The following is a 23,708-nucleotide window of genomic DNA, read 5'->3' as shown; positions in this document are numbered from 1 at the left end:
ATACTTTGAAACTCTGCAAATATCCTGTTTCTCCTAAAATTTTGCCTAATAGTTTTAACACACAATAATCATTTTTACCTGAATCATTGTGTACTTTTGACACGTACTCATAAATCTTTGAGCACTTCCTTCTGTTCTGGCAACAAGGTGTTTCAGAGTTCTTTTGTACTTTCCCTACCCAGTGTTGGAATCTGCCATTTTTTCAAGGAGCCCTGATTCATTTTAGTGGCAGTAGTATTTAGAAATCAAGATCTAGGCACTGTGCTCGTTGCTACTGAGAGGTCATTGATTTTTAGAACCTTGTATCAGTTAGGATTTTCCAGAGAAACGAACCAATAGGAAGTATGTATAAGGAGATTTATTGTAAGGAATTGGCTCATGTGATTAGACTGGCAAGTCTAATCTACAGGGTGAGCTGGCAGTCTAGAGACCCAGGGAGAACTAATGTTTGATGGTCCATTGAACCAATGTTCCAAGGCCATCAGGCAAGAAGAGCCGATATTGCAGATTAAGTCTGAAGGCAGTCTACTTGGAGAATTCTTTCACATTTGGGGAGGGTCAGGTCAGTCTCTTTGTTCTGTTCAGGACTTCATCTGTTTGGATGAGGCCCACCCATGATACGGAGGGCAAGCTGCCCTCCATATGATTATGTTATATGTATATATGTTACATATGATTATGTTATAATCATATCTAAAAACATCCTTGCAGAAACATTCAGAATCATGTTTAATCAAACATCTGGTCACTCTGGGCCAACTGACACATAAAATCAAGCATCAGAGCCTGCTCAGTGGGCGGAGCTAGGGGATACACACACACCTATATTAAGTGAAAACTATGAGTGCATATTACTTTTCTTCAGCCATCTTTATAGGGCTCATTGTAGCCTCCCTCCCCACTTTACATATTTGTAACTCTCTTCTTTGACCATGAGAACTCTGGCTCCCATTATCCACAGTTTACTTATTTATTTGCTCAACCCTAGAATACACAGAAAGTAATTCAGAATTGCTAATCTTTAACACTGTGAAAAACAAAACAAAACATTTATTGGAATTCAGTGTTTATTTAGTTTCCTTTTTTTTTTTTTCTTAATTGGGGTATAGTTGCTTTACAATGTCATGTGTTTGTTTATATTCTGAGGGTATTATTAAAAATACTGTGTTCAAATGTTACTTGGGTTAGTTCTCCCCTCCCCCTTTCCTCTTTAGTGTAATTGTAATTGTGTTTGTCATTTGAAATGCCATTAGAGACATTTCTTTCTGTTTGATTTCTCTTTTAGGGTTCTTTTTTTTTCTCTCATCATTAATTTTGTTATTTTTGACAAATGTTATTTTAACATTCCTATAGTTCCAAAATTTAGAACTATACAGAAAGAGAAATGTTAGTTATCCCTCCCATGTTTTCTACTCCTTTTCCAGTCCCCCATCCTTTCCATCCATTCTCTCCTACTTCCCATAGGCAATTATCTAAGTTTCTCTTTTATCTTTTGTTTCTCTTTACACAAGATGAGCATGTACATATATATATTCTTCTTTCCTCTTTTTTACTACACAAAAAGTAGCACACTGAAAGCATTCTTTTGCACGTTGCTTTTTTCCACTTGTCTATGTGTACTGGATATCTATATTATTTCATAGGGATCTCCGTTCATTTTTAGAGCTGTATAGTGCTCCACTGTGTGGCTATACCAACTGTTTATTCAACTGTTCTTACACTTTGGACATTCACGTTATTTCTAATTGTATTTTTCAATAACAGGTAATACTGCAATGAATAATCTTGCGTAATATTTGTTTTTATATTGTTGAAAGTGTATCTTCCCCCTTATTTTGTATATTTATGTTTTCTCCTTTTGTTTTTTCTGGATTAACCTTGTCTGTTTTCTTAATTTAAAAAAGTCTAAGATTTTGATTTGTGAATTAGATACATTTTTAGAAATTCTCTACCTCATTAATTTCTTTTTTAATCTTTATTATTTCCATGCTTGTGTTTTCCTTTGTTTATTTTGTTCTTTTTGAATTAGGAATTTATTTTTATTATTGATATAAATTTTCAAGTGTACAGATTTTCCTCTTTTCACTGCATTAAATGTATCATTTTTTAGAAAATCTGTAATTTTGGTTTATACTTACTTGTGTAAGTCAAGTTGTTTAATAGTAGACAATTTAAAAACTTCGGAGTAGAATGCCCTTTTATTTTTGATTCTGTTAGTGATGTCTAATTTTATTAGACTTGTGATCAGCCTTTGCATTATTTCTACTTCATGAAATATACTGTTGCTTTCTTTAAGACCTACATATGATCCCTCTCCACCGCCATATTTTTGGTCAGTATTCAGGTCCACTTGAGGAGGAGTTTTTATTATTGGGGTATAAAGTTTGATATATAAGATTTACCTTTTTATGTTATGTAAGTTGTTTATATTCTCAGTTAAGTTCATGAGTGTGTGTTAGTCTTACATATTACTAAAGTTGTTTTTCTGAGTCTTTTTGCATCCCTTGTAGTTTTTGCCTTTAAAGGTAATTGCTGTGGTATTTGAAGCATAAGTATTCTTAAGTATTATATCTTCATTGTGTAATATGGCTGTTAACATTAAATGTTGCTTCTCTTTGTCACATTTAATGCTTTTTTGACTTGAATTCTTGTGTATCAGGATCACTACTCCTGCTTTTTGTTTACTGTTTTTATTTGCTTAGATATACTTTTACCTATCTCTTTAATTTTTAGTCTTTTTGATTTACCTTGTTTTAGGTTATCTTTTTTTTAATTGAGGTATAGTTGATGTACAATATTATATGTTTCAGGTGTACAACATAGTGGTTCACAATTTTTAAAGGTTATATTCCATTTTTAGTTGTTATAAAATATTGGCTATATTCCCTGTGTTGTACAGTATGTCCTTGTAGCTTTTTTTTTTTTAACATCTTTATTGGAGTATAATTGCTTTACAGTGGTGTGTTAGTTTCTGCTTTATAACAAAGTGAATCTGTTATACATATACATATGTTCCCATACATCTTCCCTCTTGCATCTCTCTCCCTCCCACCCTCCCTATCCCACCCCTCTAGGTGGTCACAAACCACCGAGCTGATCTCCCTGTGCTATGTAGCTTATCTTATACATAGTAGTTTGTACCTCTTAATCCCCTACCCCTATCTTGCCCCTCCTTTCTTAGGTTATCTCTTGCATACAACATTTAATTAGGTCTTTTTTTATAAGCTGTATTAAAAAATCATTTTCTGTTAATGACTGTTGAGCTCAATCTCAGTTTTGTCATTTTATGTTATATATATACTACTATATGCATTATGTTATATTTTTCTTTGTTTCTTTGTGATGTGCTTTCTTTGCACTTCCCTTTAAAAATTTTCTTTGGGTATTTTGGAGTTAATTGTTTTTTGTTTTTGTTATAGTAGCTACTTGTGTACTTATGCCTTTTTAAAATGCCCTCTTCCTTGTTTTCTTGTTTAACTTTCTACTATCCTTTATTTTAGTTTTTAATGGTGTGCTTTGATTCTTACCTATTGCTATTTGAACAATCAATGAGTTTATTTTGGGATCTTTTTCTCTCACCTCCCATGTTTTTAGTTGAATTATGTCTACTTTCTCTTCAAACTTAACTGCAACTTTGTTTTGCTCTTAGTTCTACAGTTAAATGTGTTAAATCCTCACCATCAGTCTTTTGCTGAGGTTTCTCAGTCACCTACTGGTAGATATATCTCAACTTTTATTAGATTCCTTAAGAAGAGCTTGTGGGCACAATTTTCCCTAAGTTGCATATGTAAAGTTGTTTTTCTATAGCCTTGATACTGGAAGGACAGCTTGGTTCACACTTTTTTTCCTTGCTTACAGTGTGCCCTCGCTTTTTATGTCACTTTTGAGAAATCTGTTGCCAGTCTTAATTTTCTTGCCCTTATAAGTTATTTGACCCTTTTGCTTGGTTTTATTTTCCCTTTTATTTTTAAAGTCTAATAGTTTCATTAGGATATGTCTTAGAGTTTATTGTAGCAGGTCAGTTTTCCCTTCTACCTACTGGATCCTTTTAATATGTATTATTGGGCCTTTTGTTTCTGAAAAGCTTTTTTTGGATTGTAGTTTTAAATATTCTAATGTTTTGTTTTTCTTCTATGGGGACTCTAGTTACACATAATTATATCTTCTTTGTCTATCTTCCGTTTCAGAAACTTTCTATTTTTACTTCACTATCTCATTTTCATCCTCTTGGTTCTTTTACTATTTTCTTCAGTGTCTTTTATTAAGTTTTTATTTGAATTTTTTCTTGAGCACCTTGCAATTTGGTCTTCAATTCTGATAGAATTTTATCTTTTTCATTCACCTCTTTTTTTTCAGTTCTGTTAGCTTTTGTTCGTTCTGTTTTTCATTTTTAAGTTTGTGATCCAACGTGTTTTTTCATATACCAAATTTGTATTTAAGGAGATACAATTGAGTTTGGAATGTTTATTAACGTTTTCTGCTTTGTTATCGATTTGGGGGGTATTTTTCATCAGTGTAATTGTTCTGATTTAATTTTGTAGTAGTTTTATAGAGATGAAAATTGCTCATGCCTCTGCATTTATGTGAGCAAGGCTGATGTTTTAGGGACTTATGAGAATACTAATTTAAGAGTACCCTCCTCCGTTACTGTAGCAGAGTACCTCCTGTAGCAGAGTACCTACCTTTGGTAGGTGAAAGGATTGTGTGCCTCTTAATTTGCTTCAGTGGTTGGTTGATAGATATCAATATCAAGGAACATTCCTGGGAGCGGGGAGGATCTTAAGGATGGAGTTCAGGAAGGATGATTGTCTTATTTTTAGTCCCTTTAATTTTAAGCATTGAAGCCAGTGTAATGAGCTTAAGCTAAAATGGGATTTATTGAAAGCTGGGATTTCACCCTACACAGAATGGCAGCTGGGCCCTCTTAGGTACTAAAACCAGGGTGAGAGGTAAAGCAACCTGCTTAAGGTCACACAGCTGATAAGGGGCAGAGTTAGGATTTGACCCCAGGTCAGTCTGACTCTAGTTCTTAATTATGATACCCTTCTGCCTCTGCTTATTTTCAGGGCTTCCACAAACAGTACAGAAGTCATTAAAAATGGGAAGTGTTGCTTTGTTGCCTCCTACCTAACTGGTATGCTTTGTACTAGAAGCAGGGGCCACTTCAAGAAAGCCCTTTTAAACTTAAATCATTTTTCTGTAAAGTAAACAGTTTCTCACTTTAAAAAATTTGATTTTGTATGTAGTGTGTTCCAATAAAAAAGTAGTATTCTTTCTAATTGCTGTTGCCATAGTCTCCCTTCCAAAATATAGGACTAGTTGATGGCAGACATGATATTGCTTCAATTATTCAAAATACTTGCTGTCAAAAGCTTCTTTTTGGCTGTCCAGAGGAATCCCAAAGTTTCCTCTGTGGTTGTTTTGTGGATTCTACAGATCAGATGACCTGACAAGTGAGACTGTGGGTGCTAGGATCAGGAGCCGTCTAAATATTGCAAGAAAGAACTAGGAACTGGAAAGTATTTATAGATATTAAAATGAGAAAGTGAGGTGGAGGAGGGGCTGATGGTGAATGCTGTAATAAAAGTGAAGGTGCAATTTCAGAAAATGAAAAAAGTGTTCATTTAAATAGTGACTTTTTCCAAGTGTTGAAAATAGATAATGAAAACTCACTTAGGCTATAAATGTAGTAAAGTTAAATAAGCCATTTCTAAAAGCCAAAATTTAGAGTTGGCTCAGCATAAAGAAGGCTTTATAAAATGCCTCTCTTCATTCATGATCCCGATGGGCCAGGTCCCAAGATGTTTCAATAAAGGTCCCTGAACTATGTAATTTAATATTCTCCTCAGAGTAAATGCATGCTCTTTTCATAGTGCTTTGTCAAATTTAAAATTATCTGATTGTTTTTCCCTTTCTTCTTCTCCTTCTTCCTAATTATTCTGCCCAGTGGCACTTAAACGAGAAAGCTGGCAGGATTGTGAGAAGGGATTTTATTCAATGAATATTTATTGTGCATTGGTCATGTGCCAGGCTTTGTCCTGGGCAAACAAGTGGATGCATTCAAATGACTGAGCTAACACCTACTTAAGATTTCAGAAATAACTTTTTTGGCTCTGTTGACTGTATAGGTAAAACAAATTGTTATTAAATTGGAACATGCTCTTAAGTGTTAATATGTGTTAATGCAAAACCTTTGGACTCTCTTTCTTTTCTGAGTCAAACAGTATGGTATTAATTGAGTCTTCCACCTAAGAGATCTTCCTGTCTTCTGACCAACCACTACATCACAGTGAATGCCTGTTGTGGACATAAGCTTTTGCTTTTCTTAGTAATTTAATTTCTTATAAAAGAGTATGATATAGTGATATATAAAAGAGTATGAAAGTGAGAGGGAGACTGCTGAGAAAATGACTCCAGTTACAAAGTGAGAAAAAACTAAAGGGACAGGAAACAAAAGTCTCCAGTGCCAACACAGCGGTGAAAGCAGGGATTCTGCCTGCCTATCTGCTTCTTTTTATCTTCTGGTTATTTTGTGTGTCAGAATTGGTCTCCTCCTCCTCAGCAATTTTACGTGGGGACCAAATACTCAGATCTTTCTACATAAAGAGCTTTGGGATATGTTGGTGAATATGTGAATATTAAAAAAAATTGTATGTGGTCTGTTTCCTGTTTTTTCTTGATTTTGAAATAAAATATTGCTAAATGTAAAAAAAGTAAAGGATTGTAGCTTCCTCTTTTACAGTATTGGTATGTTTACAGACTCAGTTTTCTTAATTTAATCATGGACATTTTCAGACATACAAGAGCAGAGAGAGTAGTAAAATGAACCACTGTTCACCCATCATCTGTCTACTTTCAACAGTTGTCAGTGTGACCAATCCTATTTCATGTATGTTCCCCCTCCTCATTATTGATGCAGATCCCAGACATATTTTGTTTGTAAATATTAAAGTATCTGTCACTAAAAGATAATGTACTCTTTTTAGTAAACATAACCTTACTGTCATTACATCTGAAAAAATGAACAATTCTATTTGAGAGATGTTAAAGACCTTTATTATTCATATCATAATACAGGTCACTGTGTTAAGAGCATGAGAAGTAATGTCACTTAAGCCTTGGACTCAACCTTAGGTTTAAATGCCAGTTTTGCTTCTTTTTTAACTGCATGACCTTGGGCACGTTAACCTCTCTTCATCTCACTTAGCCTCAGTTTCCTTAGCTGTTACATGGTAATAACAGTAATTCTAGCCTCATAGGATAGTTGTGAGTTATAAATGAAGCAATGAACATGAAGTGATTAGGATACTGCTTTGTATATAGAACATTCTCAATAATATTAGTCATTGTTGTTATTTTATTTGGAGGTATAAGGAAATGTACAGATAACTAATTTCACATTCCACCTTTTAGTGTAGGTGATGTTTCAAAGTGATTTGCATTCAGTGATCCTCTAAGCCTTTGAGTTTTAGGGAATGCCGAAAAGTCTTAGTATTATTTTAATTCAAAGGTATATTTTACACTTTTCTCAAAAGTAAACAGTTTGTTTTAAGACATTTGATACTGTTGAAAGCAATAAATATTTAACCTTTACTTAAATCTTGGATATTTTTACGTGTGTTGGTATGAAAACTTTGAGATACCCTGAGATAAGACCATTATTTATAAATCTCCATATAGGTTAAAAATAAAAAGCAAATCTAAATGCCAGTTTACCTAAAGTGATAGTTCAGGCAACTGTGAACATAAAAGTGGTATCAGTATTATTGCTTACACTCTCCTTTCTTCCCTCTGTTTAATCCATTTAATCTTTTTTCTTATCTTACTCCATCCAGAATGTACAATGTTGAAGGAAATTTGTCTTTGCAGCTGAAGTTCTTTAATAGTAGTGTGTTCTAATTATAGTGGAAGTCAGGGGATAAAATGCTCAGCGTAGGGCCTCCCTGGTGGCGCAAGTTGTTGAGAGTCCGCCTGCCGATGCAGGGGATACGGGTTCGTGCCCCGGTCTGGGAGGATCCCATATGCCGCGGAGCGGCTGGGCTCGTGAGCCATGGCCGCTGAGCCTGCGCGTCCGGAGCCTGCGCGTCCGGAGCCTGTGCTCCGCAACGGGGGAGGCCACAACAGTGAGAGGCCCGCATACCGCAAAAAAAAAAAAAAAAAAAAAAAAATGCTCAGCGTATGCACTTCATTGTACAGACTTTCTGGAACATACTGCTTACACATCTTTAGTTTTTATTTTTTAATACTTAAAGTGCTCATCACTTTCATGCAGATTTTCCTGATTTACAAAATGAGCAATTCTGTTTTTTGTTTTTTAAATTATTTTTTGTTAGCTTTATTGAGGTAAAATTTATAGCCATAAAACTTACCCAATCTAAGTGTACAATTCAGTGATTTTTTAAAATAGATTTACAGCATCATCACCACAGTTTGATTTCACAGCATTTCCATCACCTCAAAAAAGAATCCTCTGCCCATTACCAGTCATTCCCCATACTTACCCCACCTCTAGGCAACCACTAATTTACTTTGTCTCTATAGATTTGCCTCTTTTGGATATTTCATATAAATGGAGTCATACAATTTGTGACTTTTTGTGTCTGGCTTCTTTCACTTAGCATAACGTTTCAAGGTTCATCCATGTCGTACCATGTATCTATATTTCATTCCTTTTTGTTGCCAAGTAATATTCTATTATATGGATGTGCCATGTTTCGTTTATCCATTCAGAATTGATGGACATTTGGTTGTTTCCATGTCTTTAGTGTTTTGACTAATACTGCTATGAACATTTGTGTGTAAGTTTTCACGAGGACATAATTGTTTTAAAAAATTATTAACATATGTAGAAATATTGGTTCTCTTTTATTCATGTGTTTTTAATTTTGATTTTATTATGTGACAATATAGTGGAGAGGAGCTCTGTGCAGGGTTTTAGGAGTCTGAGTTTCATGTTAGTACTCACGTGCTTTGTGGCCTTAGAAGGGTAAATCTATGTCTGTAGATCTGTTTCTGCTCTAGATTGAATATTTGTATCCCCCCAGAATTCATATGTTGAAAACTAATCCCCAGTTGATGGTGTTTGGATGGGGCCTTAGGAGGTGATTAGTATTGAGACACCCCGGAGAGCTCCCTTGCCCTACTACCATGTAAGGACAGATGTAGAAGATGGCTCTCTGAGGACCAGGAAGTGGGTCCCTGTGTGGACCTGTGCCTTGATCTTGGACTTCCCAGCCTCCAGAACTGTGGGAAATAAATTTCTTTTATTTATAAGACACCCACTTTATGGTATTTTCATTGTAGCAGCCTGAACGGAAATGTGAAAAGTAAACTTCTGTTGTTTATAAGCCATTCAACCTATGATATTTTTATTATAACAGCCCAAATGTACTAAGACAGTTTCCTTATTAATAAAATGAAAAAATTGAAGTAGTTGCTCTCCATGGTTCTAAATCCCTGGTTATAAATCTATTAATTTCTGTATGACCTTGGGCAAATTATTTAATTTCTCTGTGCCTCAGTCTTCTCATCAGAAAAAATGGGGATATTAATATAATTATATGTTGTTCTGAGGATGAAATAATATTCTTGGAACATAAAAAAATGCCAAGATATATTAAGCTATGTGTAATATGTTTGTGCTTATTTTAGTTTGTTGGAGCAAGAAGGCCTTAGTGGGAATGCTTTGGCTGTGGCCTTCGTGGAGAATCAGTGGTAGTAAGCTAGTAATTGGTGGAGGAAGGAAAATTTAGCTGCTAATAATAGGTACCATTTATTGAGTGTTTAACATTCTGGAGTATACTAAAGACTATACATACATTAGCTCACCTAATCCTGGGTCCTGTGGGTTCGGTGATTATGCCCATAAAAGAAAGTAAAGGAATTGCCCAAACCACCTAGCTAGTAAGTGGCTGCCTCAGAGTCACACCCTGGCTCTAACTAAGACCATGATGTTTACCACTGCACCAGACTGCCTTTCAGGGAGAACAGCTCTTTGGAACAGAATCCCATGGCAGAAAGGTCTTCAGTGGGGGAGAACTTTGCTTGGGAAAGATATCTAGTATTGCTAACAATCCTTCTGAGGGATAACAGGTGCTGGTTCACAGTTTTCCGTATGTCTTATATTACTTTGTTCCATGTGATTGTGATATGACATTTTAGTTACTGAACAAGTTAAAGGATTTGCAGTATGTTCAGTATTGTTTTTGTAGTTTTACCTCAAAAATACATTATAATATACATGGGCTTTTTTAATGGACTTTTAATCTGATGGAAGACAACTTTCACATGTTCCACTGGCTTCTTTCTGCTTGGGTAATGCCATAATTCCATTTTTTTGAGCAGTTTTCTGTCTCTTTAGTTAACTTAAATTTTTTAAACTTTCTTTTGTACTATATTTTAAACTTTTTTTCCAGTGTGGTGTTTGGTATATACCAAATATTCTCATTATATAAACAAAAAAACTTAATAGTGCCAAAGTCTTAATTCATGTTTTATATATACATTATTTCATTTGAACAAAAGTACTCTTTTGTATATGTGTGGTATCCAACATATAAACAATTTGGTACTAAAAATTAATTTGTATGCCAGTTATTTAGAATTAGGAACTTGATGATACATATGAACTTCTGTTCAAATCCGTTAGACTATTATATGTCTGAATTAGATTTAGCCTGAGATTAGCTCAATGAAAGGCATGTATGTCTTTGCCAAGTGTAGAGGAGGAACATTTCTTTCTAGGATAAAGGTCAGTAGAGAACAGGTTTAGTGATGACCCAGAGAAATTGTGAGATAAAGAGGAAGGGAGGAGACACCTACAGCAGGTCAAGAGAGGTTGGGATCTAGAAATAAGACCATGAGTTTGTAAAGTTATCACGTGCTTCCCCTGATAATGGAGGAAGACCTGTACCCGGGCAGGGGAACTCAGTGGACACATCCATTGCCCTGGGGAAGGAAGCGGTCCAGGCTTCGTGGAGTGCAATACTCAGATGCAGAAGCCGTACAGGAAGAGAGCTCACCTCAGAGAACTCTGACAGCAGGTGAAGAAGCTCTAGCTATAGGGTACTCTATAGCTGGGGATGCCAGAAATACCTTTACCTTATTGGAATTCCATCAGCCTGATTCACTTCTCTAAAGCAATATTCCTTTTTCCTTTTGCTGCCCCAGTTTTGGTGAAGGAGGATTTATCTATAAATTAACACAGACAAGAAAAGCCAAAGATTTGAAAAAGTCATGGAGTAAAGGACTTCTTGAAACTGGACCTTCAAAAATGAAAGTTTGCCGCTGCTAAGGGTTTGGTAGACTAGCTAGAGAGGTGGGGAAATCCTTAAAGAACTGACTTCCCTTTGACTTTGTAGATATTGGTGTCTGGCTCCTGTGGAGAGGGGGCAGGGCAGGGAGGGTGATGTAGGGGTAGTTGCTTATGTTGTTTTTGAAAAGGGTTTTTAAGTGGTAGGCTATCATTACCATAAGCTTTTGAATTTTTGACGTTTAAATACAGTGTAGGACTTTTCATGTCCCATTGGACCTTTAATACAGAATTTTCTTGTCTTTCAAGGTAGATTATATTTTCATAGAAACCTCAGAACTTTCTGTTTCCTTCCTCCCTCCCTCACTGAATAAACTAGGTCCTGATGCATCTGTAAAATACTTGATATTTCAGCTTTCAATTTTATTTAGAAGAATTACTGTTTTGGATAGATCTGTATTTTGATGAAAGTTAATAATTATTTTATCATTTTCATTTAAAGTCTGTCCAAAAGGATTGGTTTTCTTTCATTTAGAACTGTCAATGTTATTGTAAAACCAGATTAGTCATCATATGCCGGCACCTACAATAATAAAAAAATGACAGATATTTTCAACTGTTGATCTGCTTTACTGATATGTTTTCCTAACGTTGAATAATGTTTATTTCTGCATAATTTTATATATGGATACATAGTGTGATGAGCCCAGTTAGGTAGTAGTGAGTACCGATGTGTGCTTGTTTGTTTTCATCTAGGATTGCTCTTGCTCTGTCACAATAGTTGAAGGTATTTCTAATCTGAATTTAAGGACAGCTATAGTATTTCTTCTGAAAATGCAGGGCTGAGGAGCATGCATTCTGATTTTGTTCATTGCCATTATGTGTCTACATGATGTAGACTCATTAGAGATGATTTAGTTAGCCTTAGGCTATCTTAATGGGTTTTCACTGGTTGTTAAAAATGCCTCTTTGAAGAATCTAACTAAATTTTCCAAATAAACTGGTTGATTTATACTTATTGAGAGAGGAGTTCCAGTGTACCCACTCACATCATCAATTACAGTCTCTTATGAAGTGTAATTTGCCCAGTCTTGATTAAAAGGCCTGCAGTTCTCTTTTCCTGCTCCTTAAACACATCCTCTGCTGCCCTCTAATGGCTGCCCATTGGTAGCACCCATTGAGGTCCCCCTTACCATCATCATAGACCTGCCTTCCTCTGGCATCTAGTGATTTACGTAGCGGCTGGATCTGTGGGAGAGTGTCCCAGTAGAAGGAGCTGGGAGGAGCCGCTTTGAAGGAAAAGTATGCACAGGTGGTCTATGATCACACCACAAGGTGTTGACTGTCAGGTAGCTGTGATAACATTAGGTTTCCTAGGGAATGTGTTTCACTTTACTGTTGGTCTCATATGTTTGTTTATTTGTTCGTTCACTTATCCATTCATTAATCAGATTTTTTTAATCAGATATTTTTTGAATGCCAAATATATCCAGCGCCTTGCCTTGACTCGATCTAGTAGGTGCTTATTGTAGATTTGTTAAATGAGTGAATGAATGAGTAAATAAATGTAAAGATAAATAGGACTTGGTCTCTAACTACTTAGTTACCCCAGTTTTCCTCTTTTAACTCTTCAAGATCTTGAGAAAGATGTTCAAACTAGAAGATAGATACAAATATCAGTTGAAACCTAGTCTCCTTACATTTTTCAGAATTTCTCAGAATTCATCATCCCTAACGTAGGATTCTGTTTTTAGGTAGGGTTTATTTTGCACCTAGGAACAATGTTTATTTACTTTGCTGTTTCTTGCTTTTGGCTGAAAGCAACATGCAGTCATGGTTGCACATTTTCCTTTATGTTCACCAGTTTCCAAGGCACTTCACCTGCTATAAAGTCTGGCTTTCTGCCTCTTTTATGTATTATAAATTGTGACTTAAAATAGATCATTTTAAATAGCCATATATGAAATATGACATGTTTGTGTTAAGCATGTTGTGAATTGTTGAATTTTCTGCCATTTTTTGAAAAATGTGTTTTCCTTGTCACTTTCCATTGATTCATATCAGGTATATGTCTGCCACTGACTTCATTCCTTGTTTGAGAATATAATTCACTCAGATATATTTAGGTTGAATAAGCTTCTTGTGAAAAATAATGATCTATATCTACCCACTGGAGAAGAGCATGAGCAGATACCTCATGTTATTTAACATTTATTGTGGTGATGGTAGTGAATGGTTGTATTGTCTTTTGAAGGATTTTCTCTTTATTTTGTGTGTTTTGTACATTATTTTATTCTATGAACTATATAACTAGAAATTGGCAGATTTTTGTTTCTTATGGCTGTGCTAATGACTTGAAAAATGTAAAACAAAAGACTTTTGCAAAACCACATTTAATTGGAACTAGTAGTACAGTAATCATTACTTTTTATTACCCATCTCTTTTATGATAACAATGAAAGAGATTGATGTAAAGGAGACTGTAGAAGGGAGGAAGATATAAAGAGTAAACATTACAGCTTGCATCTCTTGACTGCTTCACATTTTATTCATCAATTCATTTGATATTGGCCCGCACAGCCAAAAATCTATATTTCTCATTACTTTAAATTACTTTTTCATCACTTTCAAAATGTTCTTAAAAAAAAAAGGCTGTTGGATTAAAAAAAATTAGTATTTTGCCATGCTGAGGTGGTTTTGTGAAGTCATGGAAAGTTTGGAAAGAGCATCTGTGTCTCCGGAGACAGTGATGAAATGTAAGATTGCTTCTGGGTACTATAGTTTGCCAAGGTAAATCTAGACCAGAGATTGAAACTGTCTCCCTTTTGCACTTTAAGTATGTGGAGAACACAGTGGTGAAAAATTTGGCACTTGCTGGCATAAAATTGATAACCTGACTTGCAAAGCTTAGATAACACAGATATTATTCAAAGGGTTACCTGCAGCTATCATTTCTTATGCCTTAGGAATTCCAGAGGTTCTTTTTTCCTGGATACTGGTTAATTAGGTTTTATTGTGGCAAGGCTTAACCCTCAGTGTATTGATGGACATTTTCATTCAGAATAAATGGCAACAGATTGGGGAAAAAAAAAACCTACAAAGAAGAAGCAGCGGCGCTGAGTGATTGCAGATACGACCTACCAAACTCTGAATTGCAGTTTTGCTTCCTGTACCAAGTTTCTCCATTGACTAAAAGAGAAGGCTGCTCTAGCTAAAACTTAAGCAGAAAGGGGTTCATTAGAAAGATGTATATAACTCAGAATTTATGAGAAGGATGGAGAAATAGGCTCAGAAAATAGGAAGGACACAAAGGCAGTTGAGAAGTTGTCTGAAGCATCCCATTGACAGCCTAGATCAGCAGTTCTCTTGTTACTAGGTTTCGGGGGGTCTGTGAGTTCAAAACTATTTTAATAATAATTCTTAGTAATGCCCCTTTCACTGTGTTGACATTTGCACCGATAATGCAAAAGCTAGAACTCCATCTTGTTCAATTGGCCAGATGTCACTGGATATTTTCAGGGCTGTTTTATTGGTAAGCTGATCATGTGACATGAGAACATCATTACTGGAACCAGATTGCCTGGGTGTGAATCCTAACTTCCCCACTTACTAGCTTTTAGATGTTGGGCCACATTTAACCTCTCTCAGCCCCATTTTACTTTTCTATAAAATGGGGTTAATAATAGTAGTTATCATAGAAATGTTGCAAGGAGAAATTAAATTAATATAAGTAAATCATTTAGAACAATGTATGCCTTGTAGTAAACACTTGGTAAATGTTAACTTGCTTAATCATCATTATCAGACTTTTACATCTGGTCTTTGACAAGCTGGTCACCAGAGAAGGGAGCCTAGCCATGAGTCTGAACTGTCTGGTTCTTGTAGTGCTGGAGAAAAAACTCATCAGGTCAAGATACTGATCTGAAAACATGAAGTGCTACTATTTTAGGTTAAACATGTAAAACATGAGCTTTTCCCTCATTCTTCCTACTAATTGTATGTTAGCCTGGGCTGATGTAGAACAAAACTGAATGAACAAATTGCAAACAAATATTCAAGGATAAAACTTGAAGAGAACATATCATATTTACTTTGACAACATGTTTTCTTTTGTAGATATATACAAATAGTAGTGATTTTTTTAGTTGTATATACAAAAGCTGTAAAATAATATACTTCTTTAAGTAGTCTTGCTTGTGTAGTCATTATCTGACAAGTAATAAGACTACATCTTTTTTTTTCCAAGTAATCTGGGATTTTTTTCAAAAGACTATATTTTTTTCAGGGCAAGGCTGTGACTTGAGTTTTTAGCTCCAGCTGAAAGCACAGTGCTTGAAATGGGATAGGTTCATAGCAAGTATTTGCTGAATAAGTAATATAGAGTCACATTTTCTGCTCTGCTGGAAAATTATTTTCAAGAGAGTGTGCTTTCTAATTACTGTAGTTAATAACACTGTATTGAATATTTGAAAGACCTGAGAGAGTAAGTCTTAACAGTTCTCATCATAGGAAAAGAATTTTTGCAACTATTTATAGTAGTGGATGTTAACTAGATTTATTGTGGTGATCATTTCACAATACATACAAGTATCAAATCATACTGTACACCTGAAACTAATATAATTTTCTATGTCAGTTATAGCGCAATAAAAAAAAGAGGAGGCTGTTTATGAAAGAGTATACTTTCACTAAATGCAGTGCAATTTTATAGTGTCCTCCAAGGAACTGTCACTATATAGGATGGTACGCGGGTGTAGGAAAAGGGAAGGAGGGATAAATGTGATGTGGAGAATACTCTCTCAGACATGAAATTAAGTTTAGGTGGCTAATATAATTGAACCTTTGATTTTCTTGTTCTGTTTTGTTTTGAAGGTCCTGCTTTTCTTAAAATCCTGCTTTGATGATATATTGGGCTGGCCAAGCGTACAGATGCCTGCCATGCCAAAGCTCCCATTTAAAGGAAACTGTCTTGCTCTTAGCCCTTGCTGTATGAATAGTCCCATTTTGTATTTTCCATAACCCCTGGGGGTACCTGAGTGGACACTAAAAAACTAAGCCAAGATCAGTGAATTATGGCTTGGTACAAAAAGATAACTAGGTTAATCAGATTTTTCCCTGGCAAATTTAAAATATAAAATGTGGAGAGATAGAGACAGTTAACAGTGAGGACAAAAATTGAAATAGTGTATTGGGAAATAACTTGAGGTAAACATGAGGATAAGGTGAGTTATCATGTGTTATGGGGAAGCAAAAATATGAGAAGTGAGAGAAAGCCATTTAATAGTGGACCTGAAAGAATCAGATATTTGGAATTAAGCTGCATAAATAATAAGGAGAGTAATAGAATATTGCAAGTTTGATTAATTGATTCATTCCTTTATTCAAAAATAATTTATTGAGTTACTGCTATGTACCAGGCACTATTCTAGCTCAAGAGCATTGCTCCGAAAAACAGTTAAGCCAGGGATTCTCAACTAGCTGTGATTTTTGCCTGCCAGAGGATATTTGGCAGTGTCTAGAGACATTTGGTTGTCACAACTGGGAAGGGGGAATGGTATTAGTAATTCTAGTGGGTAGAGGCCAGGGATGCTGCTAAATATTCTACAAGGCATGGGACAACTCCTTACAGAAAAAAATAAATAATCTGACTCAAAATGTCTGTAATTCTGAGATTGAGAAACCCTGCGAAAGCCATTAAGTATAGGCATACCTCAGAGATACTGCTGGCGCAGTTGCAGACTACCACAGTAAATACTGCAATAAAGCAAGTCACATGAATTTTTTGGTTTCCCAGTACAAATAAAAGTTATGTTTATGTAATACTGTAGTCTGTTAAGTGTGCAATAACATTATGTCTAAAAAAACAATGTACATACCTTAAATTAAAAATATTTTATTGCTAAAAAATGCTAACCATCATCTGAGCCTTCAGTGGGTTGTAACCTTTTTGCAGTGGTAACATCAAGGATAACTGATCACAGACCACCATAACAAATATAATAATAGAAAGTTTGAAATATTGCAAGAATTACCAAAATGTGATGCAGAAACATGAAATGAGCAAATGCTGGTGGAAAAATGAGCAGTAGACTTGCTCAATGCAGGGTTGCCACAAGCCTTCAATTTGTAAACAACACAGTATAGTGAAGTATAATAAAATGAGGTATGCCTGTATATATTTCATAGAGTAATTATTATCGTGTAGTTGTCATTTAACTTTCTGTGTTTTCAGAAAGGAAAATTTACTGAAGGAAGTTTACTGGAGTAAAATGGAGGCCTCAGTAATATTACCCATTCTGAAGAAAAAACTAGCCTTCCTTTCAGGTATGTTTTCTTCTTAAAATTGGAAGTGTTTGATGTATAAATTTGTTTAATCTTTTTTTCTTTGATAAGTTTGGCAGAAGGGCATTTCATTTTTCTCTGAAGGTTTTGTTTTAAAGGTATTTCTGAGATACCTTTTACTCAGAATGGATAGCGGTGCAAGCCAACTCTGTCACTGTTGGTGCTTGGCAGCCAGTTTTTATTCTGTTCTGTAATTTGATTAAATGACCTCTACAAGGTAGATGTCATGACATCTCACTTCTCATATAAAAATGAAATAATTAATACAGGCTGAGAATAATTGACTAACCAGCATCTAAAGTATTGTTTCTGAAATATAGAGTAATTCATTTTTGTGTTATCCCATCCTAGCTTTTGTCTTCCATCTTCCTGTGAGGGGGAGTTATGAAATATACATTACATGGTTTTCACATTTTACTGCTCGAATTTGGTTATAAGGCTTGAATTTACCTTCCATTATTAACCCAAAGTCTGCATTGACTAAGAAGAGTCAAAGAGAAGCTTCAAGATATGTTACTAGTGTGAAAGCAGTGGTGACGCTGGGTATAGCAATTTTCTGGAATTTTGGACCATTGAGTAAATTTGCACATGCTTTAGGATAGGTACTGTGACCCACCTATTGATGATTATTTAAGTTATATTATCTTGCTTTTTCTCTCTCATCCTATCAGAATTGTCCTATCAGAATTGTCTTGATATTTAGGCTACTAATGTCCCTTTCAGTGTATATTGTATCTCTCTGTAAATTGGCATGTTTTTCTAGTGTACATTATAAAGGAGAAAATAAGATATTGAATTCCACCAGTAATATTAGTTCTTTATTTAATATGTGTTTTCTTTTTTAAAAAAACTTCTTCCCTTACCAGTTGACACTTAACGTTTTCTCTCTGTTTTTTTATGATATGAATGGTATTGTAGGAAACGTTCTTATTCACAGTTTGTGCATTTTGTACAAGTCCAGCAGTATAAATTCCTACAACTGGAAGTATTAAAGAGAATTTACATTTACATGTAAAGGTTTTGTCAGATTGCCCTATAAGAATATTGTGTCAATTGTTGTTTCTCCCACCAGTGTATGAAAATGCATGTTTGAAAATAGAAATAGGCCCACAGACATAGAAAACAAACTTATGGTTACCAAAAGGGAAAGAGGGGAGGGATAAATTTGGAATTTAGGATTAACAGATAAACACTACTAAATATGAAATATATAAACAACAAGGACCTACTGTATAGCACAGGGAACTATATTCAATATTTTGTAATAACCTATAATGGAAAAGAATCTGAAAGAGAATAGATATATATGTATGTGTATAACTGAATCACTTTGCTGTACATCTGAAGCACTGTAAATCAACTATACTTCAATTAAAAAAAAAAGCCAGTTTGCCCATACTGTTGCCAAGAGTGGATATTACTATTTTAAAAAAATCTTTATCAGAGACATTTTTGCATTCTTATTTTACTTGTCTCTGTGCAGCATTTGACCCTGGTTACCATACCTATCTTGAAAGTCTTTTTCTTCTTGACATCTGCCTTCTTTTGCATCTACACTGGTGATTATTTTATTGTTCCTTAGTGAAAGCTGAGGGCATGAGGTTAAATGTAATCCTGTATGTTAGACCTGTGCTCTGCAGACAATTTCACAGTGGGTCAGAGTGCTGCAGTTCAGATATGAACCTTTTTGCAGTTTGGTTTAATGCAGGGCTTAGCGATTTTTGAGGAGAAAATGAGACTTCTCTGAACCCAATTCCTCTTGACTTGCTCTTGACCGTTAATTATTTCAACCAGTAATTTTCAAACTTTTTTAATAATAGAGAAAAACTTCTCAAACCAACAAAATCATTCAGCGGATACAGTTTGAAAACCATGGTTGCAGTCTATTAAAAAAAAAACAAACCTGTATTCTAAACAAAACAACATTTGCAGTTGAAGTCACTATTGATTATCGATTAAGTTGAACCATTTGAAATTACCATTTATTGAGATTAAACAAAGTGGTTGACTATCAGTAATTTACATGGTTAATCTGATAAAAGATCATTTGTGGTTGGTACCTTGTGAATTGCATCCATGTTATTCATAGGAATCATTTTTTTTTCAATTCAGTCCTTTAAGTTTTTAGTGATAGAGATCATATAAAATTGTTTGCTTTAGTGTTTGCTGGCTTTTAAGTTTCTAAAATTGCCATAAATGTTGGTTGGATCAAAAGATGGACTTCAGTGTGAAAATCAATCATGTGGGAAGCTTTCAAAGAAGCTGTGTGTGTATAAAAGTAGTAATATTTTAATGCTTATGGAAAATCGAAGAGAACTTGAACATCCATGAAATGTAAGTGCATTCCACTTCCTGGCTTTCAGACTTCTATATCCAGGGCCCGTGCACTCTTCTCAGCTGGACAGGGCTTTCCCTTTATTGCCTCGTGAGCAAAGAATGCCTGTCTGACCTTTGTGAGTTAACTCAGATCATTCCTCATCACGGAATGCTCTTTTGACTTGATTTATAAATTCTATTCATTTTTCTTGAGTTTTAACTTTTCTATGAAGTTTTTTACATTTATTACATCTCTTATCATTTTCTCCATTTTCTAAATCCATTTTTATAATATTTTATATATTTTGTACAACACAGCCTAGCAAATTATCTGTCATATTTCATACTGTTATTTCTTAGGACTTAAAGTTTTTCTTCCTAGGTTGATAAGAAATTTGTTATTTTACTTGCAAATGCTTACTGTGCTAGGCACACAATAGGTGTTAGATGAATTGATTACAATCAGAAGCAGACTAAATGGAAGAAATTAAACAATGAGAATTGCTATGTTGAAGTGAATATTTCATTGGTGAATTTTTTTCCTCTTATTTTTTCTAAACTTTGTATAATTTTGCTGTACTACTGTAAACATTTATAATATATAAAATAAACAGCCATTAGATTGTTTTTTACTGATGTCTGAAACTTGTAATTGTTGTAGTAACATTGGATGCAAATATATTTAATTCATTTAGTGCTTTAATATCTCTTACATGTTAAATTTATATATTTTTTTCTTTAATAGGAGGAAAGGACAGACGAAGTGGCCTCATTCTGACAATTCCATTATGCCTGGAACAGACAAATATGGATGAGCTGAGTGTCACCTTAGACTACCTACTCAGCATTCCAAGGTGACTCTAAAGGTGTCTTTTCTTAAATTTCAGTATGTTTTCATTTACTTACGAATGATTCCTGCTATTGTTAAAGTATACTTTGCTATCTTATCTGCTTTTATTAGCAGTGAAATTATAATTGAAAACACAAGAATCAATAATATATGACGCCACAGCAGATAAAATAAAGACATTTTATATTCTTGATGCACTAAATGATACCGATTTCTAAAATGTATATACTGTCAACTTTTAAGGAATGCAAAGATTGACCATCTGTCTATATACCACGTAATTTGAGAAAACTTAGAAAAGTGAATTCAGTAGAAAGCTCTTGTATTTATGTAGCTATTTCACTAAATAGATATAAATACATCTGTATGTTTTAATATATTGAGTGAAAGCTATTTGGAGTTTAAAACATATTTTTGTTTTTAAAAAATGCAAAAAATGTTTATATTTTAATCCAAAGATCATTGGATTTTTAATTTGTATATTTCTTTGGTGAAGACAAAACTTAAACCTTTGTATTTGCTTGAGCCTACCCATCATTTCAACAACAAGAACAGAAAAACCCCCTCCCCAACTTCCTTTCCCATATGTGATATTTGGGGGCTGAAGTCTGACTGTACATTAAAATCATCTGGAGATTTTTTTCCAAAATTTTAATGATTGTGGGTCCACCTCCAGAGAGTCTGATTCAATTGTTTTTGGGAGGACTGCTCATCCAATTTTTAAAAAATTCTTTAAGCTTCCCAGATAATTCTAATATGCAGTCACATTTGCAAACCCTGCAGCAAAGTGCAAGAATGAGGGCAGATTTTTGTGTGTGTGTTTGTAAAATATAGAGGTGGTAAAAGGAACAAAACTATCTTTTACATAATGCTCTTAAGCTCGAAATAGTGAATTTTAAACATTTTAGTCAGAGCAAACAATTCTTTGTATCCTTTTCTGATATTTGCATTATTGACATAATAGATTATTTCATTTTAAACCACCTTGAAGAATACAAGGTTAAAATTATGTTTTAGAACAACTGACTTTAATCACATCTGCTTCCAATATTGGTATATAATATAATGATTCTGTTGCTGAATGTTTTTTCAATATTGGGAAAATAGAGGTCTTAAAGTGAAAATTTTCAGGCTTTTTACTTTCTGGAAAAGAAAGTTATCAGACTTCACAGTGTATTAGTACTGAATAACCTTGCTAATTCTCTGAGCTGCTGATTGCCAATCTGTATTATTCATCATTAGATAACGAACTGCTTTTTAGGTAAATGACACTAGCTAAACATATAGCTAACAAATTATGAAAAAATATTCATGGATTCTTAGATGGTTAAAAGTGTTCAGGGAACTTAGAGACCATCTGAATCAACTGCCTTATTTTACAGTTGAGGGAATTGAGACTCGGAAGTTAGTTACTTGCCCAAGATCACACAGCTAATTAGCAGTAGACCTGGGATTAGAATCTGCAGTTCCTGACACCAATCCAGAGCTCCTCATACTTCAAATGAATAGAGTACAGTGTAGTTGCATCTTATGTGGGGTGAGGTCCTGAAGTTAGAATGTAATGCAAAAATTACTGAGAGTCAAAAATTACCCTTGGGGCTTCCCTGGTGGCGCAGTGGTTGAGAGTCCGCCTGCCGATGCAGGGGACACGAGTTCGTGCCCCGGTCTGGGAGGATCCCACATGCCGCGGAGCGGCTGGGCCCGGGAGCCATGGCTGCTGAGCCTGTGTGTCCAGAGCCTGTGCTCTGCAATGGGAGAGGCCACAGAAGTGAGAGGCCCGCGTACCACAAAAAAAAAAAAAAAAAAAAATTACCCTTGAAAAATGCCTAAGGAAGAATTAGACACTTATGAACTATTTTTCCATGAACATGCTAGATTTTCTTCCAGCATTGGAACATGTCAGTCATTGAGGCTGAGTTCTGGAAGACACAGTTGGCTTGTGGTTAGGTTTGTGATAAGAAAAGCACGCTTGTATATACTAGAATCACACTCAGCCTGCCAGGATGTTCACACTGTAGGCTAAATGACCAGTTTCACTCATGCAGCCTGTCTGCTCACTCTGGGTGTGCAAACAGGAAGTAGAGTGGAGGGCAAAATAGCCTACACTATTTAAACGTTCTCTCTCTTTCTTTCTTATATAGATATACATATAGTACTATTTCAATGTAAATTATGAATCAGTTTCTGCAGAGCTACACATACCTACCTGCCAGCTAATAGAGAAGATGTAAGTTGAAGCAAGATGAAAGAACTTAATTTAGCAAGACAAAATAGATACCTGGATACTTTATTTTTGATAATTGTTCTGCTAAAGTTTGTGAACGCCCTGACTTTTTAGCCTTCTGCTTTCTTGGATCAACCTCCTATAACTTTGGCGTTTAAAAACGTAGCTGGCAGCTTTATATCAGTGCTTGCCATTTCATTAGAGAGCTAGAGGGTTTTTGAGCTCTTCATTCCAACTCTGGAGAGTAGTTTATTAGGTGCAATCTTCAAAACTGATTTTTCTCCTTCAGAATGCCTGCCATTCAAAACTGCTTTTAAATTGTATCATGAGAGATTTCAAATACACAAAAAAGTTGAAGGAATAGCGCAGTAAACACCATTGTGCCCATCACTTAGAAGCCTGCAACTAATGTTGTAATACTTTATCACATATCTATATGTTCATCCACCCCTCTTTCCATCCCAGAACTGTTTTTAAGTTTATTTACCCTGTTATATCAGTCTCAGCTTGGGTCTAGAAGGTTTTTCCTCTTTTAGTATGTCTGCATTTTTTTTGGTGTGACTTGTTTCTCCCAGACCCTGCTGTTAAAGCTTAACTCCTCCCAACTGTGAATGTCTCCAGACAGCTCCAGCAGTGTAGCTAGCTAATGCGGCCTCTTCGTTATAGGAGATGTCCAAAAGTAGTCTTTCATTGCAGTGAAAATGTTAACATTCTGAATATAGTAA

General features: G+C 35.0%; 1 protein-coding gene across 3 annotated transcripts in view; it reads left to right on the top strand.

Moving 5' to 3' along the window:
• Window positions 1–23,708, top strand: part of SESTD1 (SEC14 and spectrin domain containing 1) — a 153,440-nt gene that overhangs the window by 38,713 nt on the left and 91,019 nt on the right. For all 3 annotated transcript variants that reach the window (XM_060106080.1, XM_060106079.1, XM_060106078.1), the window contains 2 exons: window positions 17,484–17,575; window positions 20,655–20,763. In XM_060106080.1, the coding sequence (XP_059962063.1) occupies window positions 17,521–17,575; window positions 20,655–20,763 (164 nt within the window). In that variant the 5' untranslated portion in view covers window positions 17,484–17,520. The remainder of the gene's footprint in view (window positions 1–17,483; window positions 17,576–20,654; window positions 20,764–23,708) is intronic.

Source organism: Mesoplodon densirostris, chromosome 8 (assembly GCF_025265405.1).
Source record: "Mesoplodon densirostris isolate mMesDen1 chromosome 8, mMesDen1 primary haplotype, whole genome shotgun sequence".
NCBI classification, from domain to species: domain Eukaryota; kingdom Metazoa; phylum Chordata; class Mammalia; order Artiodactyla; family Ziphiidae; genus Mesoplodon; species Mesoplodon densirostris.
This window is presented reverse-complemented; position numbering and strand designations above follow the sequence as displayed.